We start from the raw sequence: 12083 nt of genomic DNA, 5'->3' as shown, positions 1-12083 counted from the left end.
CAAAGGTTGCGCCCTGTAGTGAATCAAGTGCGAAATGGGAGACGAATAGCAGGCAGCTTAGTGGTCGTAACTGCTTCCATTGGAGCTGCATCCGTAATGAAAGGTACCTGGCCGTCTAGCACGTTCCCTGTGACGTGAGGGAGGAGCCACCGCCCGCTCCAACTGAGGTGCCTCAACCCCACCATGCACCGCCACATCATCGGCTGATCTAATCTGCACCATTGTGGCTGAAGCTCCGACGGGGAAAGACCAATACGCACAGACCCCGCAGACCCCAAGCCGACGTAGTGCAGCAGCACATTGGGGGAGGCGGCAGCTGCGGTGTGATTTTCCGAGGTGATGCCGTAGCCGTAGCTCCCCGTTCCATCATCGAACTGCCCTGCGCCGAATCTCGGTAAACTTGCTCGTCGACCAAGCTCTCAATCATCCCCCACGATCACTACCTCCCGAACCCCCAAGCCAGCGTCGACGATGGCTTCCGACGACTCTCTCCACCCCCTTGCCGAGTCCGGCGTGACAATCCGGTCCGACAGCGAGCAGTACTCCCAAGGCGAGGACCTCACCGAATCACCTCCCTCGTCCAACTCCCCCATCATCCTCTACAAGCCGCCTACGTTCTGGGGTTTGGTCCGCGGGGCTGCTATCAACCTATTCCTCCCCTTTATCAATGGCATGATGCTGGGTTTCGGAGAGCTATTTGCACATGAGGCTGCCTTCAGGCTAGGATGGGGCGGCACCAAGGTATGGAACGGAGTTGTAGGACGCTCGCATACTTGCATTCCCCAGAGCATGCGCATGCTGCGAAAATCCAGCCGAACATGGCGAAACTTGTTGCAGTAGTATCTAACACACATATTACAGGTGTTCCCCATGTCCCGGAGAACGGCGCACGCTATTGGCCCCGGCCTCGAGATTCGCGACAAGCACCGGAGGCCCTCTACCGGTCTCGATGATTTGACGAGCATGGAGTGACTAGGCGGCTGGGAATAAAAGCACGAGTGTACCTTCGAGAAGAGGATGTTCCCGACCGTGTTAGATCGCAACCTGCCCTAAAAGAGACGACAAGAAACGATGGGATCCCTCAGGAGCGGAAAGCGGCTGCCAGCGGTGTCGGGATTATTACAAACAATGCCCGGCCAGATATATTACCTACTCAGGCAAGGTTACATACATCGGCGTACGGGAAGAGTAAAGACATTTACAAAGCACGGCCTTTGGACAGATGGTGATGGCGTGGACCAGGTTACAGTGACGAGTTCAAGACTTAAGAGTCGTACGTATGCGAGGATCAAAAGAAACCAAAATACAGCATGTTCCCTCATTTGTTGATGGTCGGCCAACAATCTTAGCTTTGCAAATTGCCCGTTACTGCACAGCTACAATCGAGCTTTTCGGTGTCACTGATATCCAATGCTGACCTTCCCGAGTCTCGTCCCCAGACTCCAGTGACTCTCCCCTGGCCGCGGAACGGAGCCGGAGCTTGGACCCGCTTCCCGTCCCACCCGACATTTCCCCGGCGCGTCCGCGGTTCCAATGGCGAGGTCCCCAAAAATTTCCAGCAACTCGCGTTGCCATCGAAGATAGAGAGACGATGACTGGAGAGTCAGTCTTCAATTCTCACCATCCCCCCCAACCCTCCTCCCTCAGAAACTGCCCATCATGCTGCCCAGCAGAGGCGTTCTTCGTTCGCTGCCCTCCACAAGAGTGGCCAGCAGCATAACCCGCCAAAGTGTACATACTTCCTCTCCGACTCCCAAGGCTCTCTGCCTTCGAATTCCCGCCTGCATCAAGTACTAACGTGCAGTGACTAGATCGCCCGGGCACCCAGACGACTCGGTGATGGACGGCAATTCGGAACCTCGATGCGCAACGGCGGTGCGCCGTGGGCGGCGCTGAGATCAACCAACTCCAGGCTAGGTGGCCTCGCCGGCACAGTAGCCATCGGCGGCTCCCTCGAGACGAGAAGAGCAATCTCCCTCTGGGACAAGTCTGAACCCCAGCCGGCACCATCAGCACCGTCACCAGTTGCACCTACTGCACCAGCTGCACCTGTTGCGCCCTCAGGATCCGTCGACGCAGCCTCAGCATCCGCTTCATCCATCCCTCCTTCCGCACCGGCCGCTCCTGTCGCACCCATCGTCCCCGAGGCCGCCGCCCCTCGACCTCTTCCCTCCCCGAGCTCGACGCCGCCTCCCTCCTCGACCTCCCCGAACAAATCGGCTTTCTCAAGACCCTCGGCCTCGATTTCGGCTGGGGTCCCTCGAGCGTGATGCAATGGGCCCTCGAACACGTCCACGTCCTCTCCGGCATGCCGTGGTGGGGCTCCATCGCCGCGACGGCTATCCTCCTCCGTCTCGTCATGTTCAAGCCGCTCCTCAAGTCCCAAGACACCTCGGCGAGGATGCAGAAGCTCCACCAGGATCCGGCCTACGACGAGACCCGCAAGGCGATGCAGGAGGCCATGGCGAGCGGTAACTCGGCCGCCATGACTGAGGCCCGTCGCGACATGTCAATGCTGAACAAGCGCGCCGGCGTGAACCCCCTCAACGCCTTCTGGGGTCTCCTCCAGATTCCCTTTGGATATGGCATGTTCCGCGTCCTCAACGGCGCTGCCAGCATCCCCGTCCCTGGCATGGAGACTGGTGGTTTCCTCTGGATCACGGACTTGACCGTCTCTGACCCTTACTTCCTCCTGCCCATTGCCGGTCCTATGGCCATGTTTGCCATGGTCAAGGTACGTGAACCCCAGGCGACCCAGTCTGCCTCGATCTAGATGCTAACATGTCGACTTTCAGCTCGGCTCCAAGTACTCCACGCCTCAAGCCAAGGCCCAGCAGAAGCTGATGATGTACATCCTCGGACCCCTCTCCGTAATCTTCACCTCGTACCTCCCCGCCGGCGTCCAGTTCTACTTCTTCATCACCGGTCTCATCGGTGTCGCCCAGAACTGGCTCTTCTCCAAGGCCGCCTTCCGCTCCCTCTTCAACCTCACACCCATCGCCACTCCGGCCCCTACCATTGGTACCACAGCCACCGCGACCAGAATCGCTTCCGGTCCCACACGCCTGAACTACCAGGCCCCGCGCTCAACTCCTGCAGCCGCAGCCCCAGCGGCTGACGCCGGCAGCATCAAGGGCATTGTCGACAACCTGAAGCAGACCGTTCACAACGCAAAGGGCGGTGCCGGAAACCACCTCGAGGCCGGCCGCAAGCGCGAGGCGGAGAAGGCTGCCAAGAAGTACGCCGAGCAGAGGGGCGAGCAGGAGAGGCAGAAGTTCTGGAGCGAGACGCGGAAGAAGTAGACGATTGCGTTTCAGGGGTAGTTTTTGGTGATGCGTAGCAAGTGGTGGAAGAGCATTGACTGGGGTCATCGTACCTTTGCACTTGTAAAATATCGAAAAGACGGATGGAAAACTCCCGACTTTTGTGGAAGAGAAGGAGTTTTGAGATACTGTACCATATGGGTGTAGAAACAAAGACAAATCATCTGGGTACCATGCTGCCACAGCTCAATAATAGAGAATCACTCTCCTAAATGTCATGTTGCCATTCACCGTGAATTGCGGCCGATGATGCCCGAGCAACGTCTAGGACTACATATCTAAGGTTCTCAAATCCTTTCCGGCCAGTTTCTCCTCTCGGAGCAAACTTCCTGAACCATTGAACTCATACCGTCCTCGGCGTTCGGGCACATGTGCAACACGACTAAGGCAGAGCCCAATCCTTCCCCTCTCTCGACGTCTCATGCATTGGAATACTACTAGGCGGCATACATCCAATAGTTGAGAGCTGTCTCGGGGGTGCGTAATCTTCAAAAGGGGCAAAAAGCGGCATCCTTAGGGAATCGAACCAGAAGTTTTGAGCGAAGGTTGAGGGCGGTCAAGGAAGAATGGATTCCACTGGCGCCTCCTTAACCACTTGACCACCTGTCCCTTTCGCTTGTGACCAGATAGGAGGAGAAGACGCTCATATACCATCCCCTCTCCTTCCTACTGGGTACCTGAGGCAGGTAAGGAAGGTACCTGGCGAGAGGTGGGACGCTGGTTAACCGCACCTGCCCCTCGTCAGCAACCGTACCTGCCTTGTTAACTCATGCCTTACACGGGACGCTTCCTTCCTTCCCTCTTATAACTTACCTTGTGCTTGCCTTGCCTTCCCTTATATCGTTATCGAGGTCGCTCTTTCGTCAACCAAGCCCAATCGATCCCCATGGTCGAGCGGTATAACGCCCTGGTCCGGTAGTAACGAACTTGGTATGAAATCTCGAGAAGTCTCAATAGATGGAGGATTTCGTAGGGGGTCCAGTTCAATTCTCGAACTGGGCACCTGAGCTTTTGCTTTCCTTACTCCCATTAACATCAGGATACATACAAGCCATTCGTAAGGATACATACCTATGCCAGGTAGATCGAATACATTGGTCCTCTGATTCTCGCCTTGCCTTCCTTGTCTTCCCTCCACACGCGAATTTCCCATACTTGCTCGATCTGAGGAGGACATCTTTGGTGTTTGCTCCCGGGAATCTGATGCACGTGACACTTTGGCCGCAAAGATCTTCAACAGCACATACCCCAGAGGAGATGTTCTTGCACCACCCTGTCGACAGATGCCGAGTGTTTGGAGACGCAGATGTTCTTTAACATATCCCTCGCTTCGTAACGCACGTACCAAGCGATAAGGGTCATTGAACGTAATGCTCACACACCTGGAAAGGTTCCATAAGATCGACTCAGCTCCATTCCGTGCGCATACGGCTCTACTCAATGCCTCTGACCTTTGATTTGTATGTGATGACGTCGCCGCAATAGCCTTCGGACCGCAGGTTTCTCTGGACTTGTTGTCTTGGCGGAAATAGCCATCTCGATACATCAACGCTGCTGTTTCATATTCATTCCTATTCCTCCCTGTGATGACTTTAGGCCAACGAAGATTCAAGACGACCATAGACGGATGAGGATCGCTGACAAGCGTCACCTCGTGATGGTATCACCCCCTGCCTCGCTTATTCAAATCCCCTTCCGCGTCTGTTTAGATACTTGAACGTCCTTTTAATAGGCTGAGATACCGGACCATCTAACTCGCACAGGGGATAGGGGTAAGACACGGCGAGAAAGGCATCGGCAACAATTTCTTCGTCAGCGTCGTCCAGCGTGACCTTACCTCAGCAGACCATCGATGATCCAGCGAGCAGGCGTTCTGGGTTTGGAGTGTGTAGAAAAGCATCTCATCGAGACAATGGAAAACTGGAAGGCGCCCACTACCGAACAAGATACCTGAAGATAAGAATCATCGTGGGTAAAAGTCACGGCTGTAGGCAACCAATTACCGCAACTGGCTCCTCGAATAACACACAGAAGCTTTTACAAATCATCAAAAAAAAATCAGTACCAACTGACAAAAGAGTTCACCCCCCCGGTGCCGATTTGGGGGCTACATCTCTGGTGCACATGCTGGGACTCGAACTCGCTAAGCCTGTCGTCGAGTAGGCTGGTTGGCGTGAAGTTGAATGCCGACCTTAAACCATTCCACCACCCACGCCACAGTTTGACCTGACCCCCGACCTAGAGGGCGCCTGCTGTGCTGGTGACGGAATTGGGCTTGAGGGGGGGTATATACCCTTCTGATCTTGGCAGTAGTCGAGCGTGGATGAGATGGGATGAATATACGGGGCAGGGCGTACGCGGGATGCGTGTCCCTCAAGGTGCTGGTGATTGTTTTGAGTACCCGGCGCGTCACCTGGGCAATCCTGTCTACCTCGCTCCTTCCACCATAGTCATTTTGCTTCTTTTTCTGTTGTCTGATGTTCATTGACTACAAATATTCCTCTTTATGAGCCACCCTGATGTACGTCCCCTTAGTTCATAACGAGAGGCAACTTTTCACTTTTTTTCAATCGTACAGTGTACTTATACGCAACTCTTCATCCTCGGTAGATACCAAATGGAGCAAAGGCTCGGCAACTCACCAGAAGGCCATTATTACTCTAAAGTGTGTGACCTCCATTAGTAGTACCTTTAGCTTCTCAAAGCCACAGCCAGGTGATACCGTAACCATGATTACTTGCTCCTGTTCTGCATCCGCTGTCCAGCTTGAGAGCATGGAGTAACAATACCGAGGCTGTTACTGAAATATTGGGCCTAAACTTTCCAAGTCTCATCACGGCACCCAGAACTGTACAACAACATCAAAAGAGACCCCCAAATTCTTGAACCATATCCAGGCTGATAAGCCCGTAATTCAAAGCAGCACCTCACGACTCTCTCCGCCTCTTTCTGCAGTGACTTTGCCTTGGCATCATCGCCTGTTCCCCACCCGCCGTTCGGGACGCACGCACGCACCCACAACCTGCTCGATTGCTCAGCAAATCATCCGTAGTCTTTGGAGGTAGTCTATACGTATCTTACGAACTATAAAGTGTAGTCGAACTGATGGCTGAAGTGAGATGACGACTCGACTCAATCGAGGCTACGAGTTTCACGGCAAGATAATCGTGGCAAGGCTGATGGGGTGTATCAAGAGAAGCTACCCTGACTCTAATCGCTGGCTTGGGTGTGATCGTGATTACGTTGGCCAAGGCAGCCATACATTGTGGTGTTTATGTTAATACTACAATCAAGTCGATCCCATTAAACCCCCGTCCAAAATCCAGTGATATTTCAACCTTGAGGGAAGAAAAGGGCCCTGCTAACACGTCCCTATTCCGTGTCGACATTAACCTTCGTCTGGTCGTTCCGTCACTCCTAAAAATAGCGACAAGTTCGTCGGAACCCAACTCCACTTCCGCCGGCCGCGGTCGGCTCCGACCTCCACCGCAAGGGACCTCCCTGTCCCGACCCACCCTGCCAAAGCCGTTTGCAAAATTTTGCAACCCTCGCCCACACCACCTCGCGCTCGCGGGGCCAAGGGCGCAGAAACCGACGCCTGCTTTCAACAAATTCCCTGGTCTGGTGGTGTAGTTGGTTATCACGTCAGTCTAACAGTACGAGAGCCTCGATCTCTCTTCCCTGCCACACTGAAGGTCTCCGGTTCAAGTCCGGGCTAGATCATACCATGGGCGATTGGTTTAGTGGTATAATGACCGCTTAGCATGCGGTAGGTCCTGGGTTCGATTCCCAGATCGTCCATCTTTTTGACTGTCTCGTCATGGTGGTAGTTTTTGTCCGTGTAGGATTTAGTTCTAATTGTTCCCAAGCCGGAAGGAGATGCCATCGTGCTCCCTGAAACCCGGATTACCATGGTAGAACAGGCATCCAGAGACTTTGACGGGAAGGTGACAGAAGATATACCGGCAGCGAGTCTCATCAGTCCATCGACGACTGATTGTTATGCTCATGTGAAGGGCTCATATAGCATCCCATCAGGATGCCTAAACCCACACCACGACGATCGACGACATCAAGGTCTGAGCTCCTTCCGGTTACTGGTGAGACATGATCTAGTGACGACGTCAAATGTCCCAAGCAATAGACTGGGCATTCGCCGAATGACCGAACGACGTCAAATTGGACCGGTGGGTGAACGCCGAACACCTTTGGTAACTATACTGGCAGATCTTCTCCCCAGTGATCGTAGGGTCGCGCCGACCGGTGACTAGTTACTCATCGTGTTGGATATGTCTCACAGGCTTTGCACTGGCCATCGCCGCATACGAGTGGGTCAACTGCCGGCATAGGTCACAGCTGATCTCACAAATTTACAATGTCAAGACGGAGTACTTGGGAGCGAGCGCCAGCGACCCAGACCCTCGGTGCGCTCAGCATGGCCACCTCGTGGCAGCGTCGCGCAAGGCGGAGTTTTCTCCGGAAACGTATTAGAGGAGGCTTGCGCCCTCGTCAACCAGCAAGCCTCTTTGCGTATTCCAGATAGGCTTGGCAGGGAGGCGAAAAGGAGGCCCAGCTACTCAGCGAGATAACCCGAAAGCAGAAATATCGTCGATAGAGGGGAAGGCCGGGAGCGGAGCCATGCTGAAGTGCGCATGGGACAAAGGACATGGCAAAGTTCAACAGGCGATTTTAAAATTGAAAGATTGATTTTGCAGCTTCCCTTTCAGGCTAGCCGCCTTCGGTCTGGGTCTCTTCTTCAAATTCGAGAAGCTGGGCCATCCTTGGGGGCCGGGTCCAGGGCAACACTGAGCATCCTTGGGCCTAAGCTCCTCAACGACCAGGGGGCCAAGGGCGGCGCCGAGGATGGCAGCATTGGCAGGATGGAGGAGGAGGAGAGGTGCAGTGGGCATATTCATACTCGGTGTGGTGAAGAAAATGGCCCGAGCCGATGAGCCACTCTTGAGTTTCTTCTGGTATGAGACTCTAGCAGAAAGCATGATACGATATCGTCTCCGTGCTGCTGTATTGACAGCCCAGCAGCCAAATCCATGTCAGGTTGTTGAGCCGCAAACAACGACTGTCCTGATCTGTCGTTGGATTTGGCGTCCACCGCGCAAGCTGCCAGAAGCAACGCCAAGCGCGGTCGGATCGACGTGTTTCCACCACGGAGGGATCCTCTTTGAAGGTCCTGGGCGCAAGTGAAAGTCAGAGAGTCACGAACCAAGTATGTAATAGGGGCGAAGCTCTATCACCTTACCAAGATGACCAGGAGTTAATCATCATGATCCTCTCACCTCGGCTTCATAGTCCGCTTTTGCAAAAACTGATTTTTGAGACGTCTGTTTGCTGTTGAGCAAACGCCCAAGGGTCCTGATGTCCGTGCTTGTGTGCCGAGATTCGAGAACACGAGGCAAAGTGCGCACGAGGCTCCTTTCATCCCGGTCTCGACACGTTTTTGTGCTTTCAGGTCCGTCCCTTGGAGTTTGTGGCGTCTCATGCGTTGGCTGGTAGTTGGTTGGTTGGTTGGTGCGTATTCTAGGAACGCGCTTGACCAATTGTGCCTCGATTGAATCACCGAAGACGAGATGGAATTTCAATAGCTATTTTGAATCGCGCGAGATCGCGGGCCTTGGTAGAAGAGATGAAGCTATCTTGCGTCGCGCCACAGAGCATTCGGTAGAGGAAACAGGTGCTTGATGCAATCGAGGCCTTTGATGTGACGGTAACTTGCTAGAGTCTGTCTGCGCATGCACATCTCGATGTGACCTTGCGCCGTGCCGCAGATGTACTTCGTACGAATACCTGGTTGCCAGTGTGTACCGTAGTGCAGGCTTTGAGCCAAAGGAATTGGGGTCAGTTGGTTCATTTCCGGGAACAGCTCGCTGCGGCCCGTGGTCCAATGCCAAAACGTTGCGAGGCACCATCAGATCAAATGGCTGCCAACTATCCACAATCACCACGCGAACGTCTGAAGTCTGCTCTGTGGCTCTCAACTTTCAAGTCTGTAGGGCGGCGCACTGCGGCATGCAGCTAAAGTCCGGGCCATTCCACAAACGTGCACAGTCTCCCGTACCTTGCAGACTTCGGCTGCACTGCAACACAGACCGGTCATCCTCCCATCCCACAGAGCCCAGATCCCTGGTAAGGATACTGTCAGTTTGAACCTTCCGGGCTTCCAGAGACGGCAGAGTAGTTTTTCTGAAAATTTTCTTGGGAGGCACCCTCGAGGGTATTCCCTACCGGCCCGTTTGCTTTCCTGCTTGCCTGTCCGTGAGCCCGAGTGTCGATTGCGCTGAGCTGCAGGACCAACTAGCCGAAGTGAGATGGACCTAGGACTTGCATGTGTGCGCGGCGGCCGACGTTGCATCTGGGACTCGGGAGCAAACAACCTTCTCCTTTGCCAACGTCCACTGTCCACGAACCAGAACGGCAGACATAGGTGGAGAAGGGGTAACGGCGAGCCGGCGACCAACTCCAGGCAGCCGGCTTGGTTGAAATCTCTTCTCTCGACCTCGGTACGGAGTACGGTCAGTTCGCAGGTTTCTTCTTGCTCGGCCCTGTGGGAAGACGTATTGTGATTGATTGGCCGGGGACTTTACGGGACCGAAAGAGACTGGAGCTGGTTGTGATCTGTACTGCATAGGCATTTAGCAGCAGGGCCATCACACTTTCGACCAACCGAAGCAGCGAAGCAGGCAAGGAGGCGAGCCTGCGCCGTGGCTGATGGACTGGAGAGCAGGATGCGGTTCCGAGATGCCGGGGACGCTCACAAACGACGATGGTGGTTGACCTGATACGGTGGGCGCATGTAGGTAATGCATGGCGTAGGCACGTCTAGTATGTGGGCTTTTGCTGCTCTCCGCGCCGTGATGTGATTTTCTGCTACGCCTGGCCCCCAAACCCCAATGTTGGTTTCCACGACTTTGTATTGTTGCCAGCTTGCCATGGTGCCATGGTAGGAATCGACTCGTCGAGAGCCACTAGAAATGGACATCGGCCTGAGGATCCAGCGAATCATGGTCGTAATGGAGCGTGATGTGCAGACAGCGAAGTCGAGGGGTATGCTGGGCTAAAGGCAGCGGCAAACTCGTCACGGTAGTGTAGAGCTAGGCGTTTTCTTGTGTGCTTGTGCACGTTTCCCCCTCGGCCTCTAGAGCCCCGTGGTGGTCGGTCGTTGAGTTCCACTGGTGACTAGGGAGCTTTCCGTAGCGCCCCCGGTTCTGAATATGGGACCTATGGAACGATCGTACCATGATTACAGCTCAACTGGAGTCTGTCCATAGAAAGCATGGATAGGTTAAGAAAGAAGGAGAGAAAATCTCGACGAGAAGTATCGGTTGCCGGGCTCTGTTGTAGCACGTCTGTCGATCACACTGTATGGGTACGGCAGCCGTCATTGGGGCGTTGCAGTCAGTGTCATGGATCGTGGCCCTCTTTTGGGGCGCCGCGGTGTTGATAGTTGATATGACTTGTCGCAGTCTCGCAGATATGAGGCGTGGTTGAGCAGCGAGGAGCATGATGAAGCTGCAGTAGCAAGAGTCAAGACATTGTCATGGCCCGCCGGGAGTGATTCCGGAGGGGGGTCCCTTGCTTAATGAGGCGCATGCAGAAGAGATGAGGTCCCCTGGAGAGTAAGCTTTGGGTGCAGAGATGAACTGAATCAGTTGGTGATTTGCAAAGGTGGGCCAGATCAGCAATGAGGTCGCAGCGATAGTGGTGTTGGTCGTTGTTGGTGGCGTGGTGATTGAGGATGACGATGGACGGGTGGGTGGTGTTGATGGGATGCTCCATGGATGATGGATGGATGGATGGATGGATTGGCATCCGTTGGGTGATGATCTGGGGAAGATGACGGCACCAAAAAGACACTGTGAGGACCTTGGTCAATCGGTCTGTGCATTCCATTATTGAGGTGAGGTGATGGAAGGTGTGCGCAGAAGCGCGGTCACCAGTGGCTGCCCTCGGGCGTCGATGCCATGTGTCCCAATGTGGAAGCCAAAGGCGCCCCAATGTTGAATCTGGCGGTAGAGACGAGCAACGGAAATAACGACTTGTTTAACTGTCAAAGGGGCCTGGAGTATGCACCTATTTTTGCGTCTGAGAATCAACATCGAAATGGAAGAAAATACCTACTCGACCGAGTACCTTGGAAGATGCGTTAAAAGGTAAGGTAGGCACTCCGTACCTGGGTACTCACCTCAGTAAAGGTAGGTACGTGGATACTTGTGCAGGTACCAAAGTCATCCGAGTGTAGTGTATCCGTAGGTACTTCGCGGGATGGGTGTGGAACCGCAAGCCTTCCGCCTGTTGGCCAGACCGTCCGGTGTTCAATTGTCCAAAGTCCGCGTTGGTGGAGCCGAGAACCCACCTTGGCCGGGGCCGTTTAGCGGGCTGCAGACATTGGACGACACTTTTCTCGCTTAATTCCAATCCAGTGGCGCCATGCACTGAAAGCTTGAGGAGAATCGGAACAGACACACTGTGGCCGCTTCTCAGGTACAGTGATCAAGTGGAGACTCTCTCCATGTCCGAGCAGCATGAGCCTTGAGCCTTGAGCCATGAGCCTCGTACCTCGAAATTTCGACATGGACCCCTCTCGAGTCGCTGGGCATCCGCAGCAAACTTTCACTACATAACAACTTCAAATGTACAGTCTTTGTATGGAGTATTGATTGGTGGATATGCGTGGATGCAAAGTTGCAGAAACAAGACGGTAAAGTCCCTCATTGTGCGCAGTAAGGTATGTTGGTCCAGGATTCC

The 12083-nt window shown here is 54.2% G+C and overlaps 2 protein-coding genes and 2 non-coding genes across 4 annotated transcripts; all 4 read left to right on the top strand.

Moving 5' to 3' along the window:
• Positions 1 to 471: 471 nt before the first annotated feature.
• On the top strand, positions 472 to 972 carry N0V96_009361 (uncharacterized protein; the record flags this gene model as incomplete). The annotated part of the gene is made up of 2 exons (XM_053199367.1): positions 472 to 741; positions 862 to 972. The coding sequence occupies 2 exons, from the start codon at positions 472 to 474 to the stop codon at positions 970 to 972; spliced, it is 381 nt and encodes a 126-aa protein (XP_053043207.1).
• Positions 973 to 1862: 890 nt separating this feature from the next.
• On the top strand, positions 1863 to 3302 carry N0V96_009360 (uncharacterized protein; the record flags this gene model as incomplete). The annotated part of the gene is made up of 3 exons (XM_065758624.1): positions 1863 to 2138; positions 2231 to 2734; positions 2796 to 3302. The coding sequence occupies 3 exons, from the start codon at positions 1863 to 1865 to the stop codon at positions 3300 to 3302; spliced, it is 1287 nt and encodes a 428-aa protein (XP_065612689.1).
• Positions 3303 to 6941: 3639 nt separating this feature from the next.
• On the top strand, positions 6942 to 7046 carry N0V96_009359. Its single transcript has one exon. It is a non-coding gene; the product is annotated as a tRNA-Val (tRNA).
• A 6-nt stretch (positions 7047 to 7052) lies between these two features.
• On the top strand, positions 7053 to 7124 carry N0V96_009358. Its single transcript has one exon. It is a non-coding gene; the product is annotated as a tRNA-Ala (tRNA).
• The last annotated feature ends 4959 nt before the right edge of the window (positions 7125 to 12083 follow it).

The sequence above is a fragment of the Colletotrichum fioriniae genome (assembly GCF_027942845.1).
Source record: "Colletotrichum fioriniae strain IMI 355084 chromosome Unknown scaffold_12, whole genome shotgun sequence".
In the NCBI taxonomy this organism is placed as follows: Eukaryota; Fungi; Ascomycota; class Sordariomycetes; order Glomerellales; family Glomerellaceae; genus Colletotrichum; species Colletotrichum fioriniae.
The sequence above is the reverse complement of the archived record's forward strand: the minus strand, read 5'-3'. Positions and strand labels throughout refer to the sequence as shown.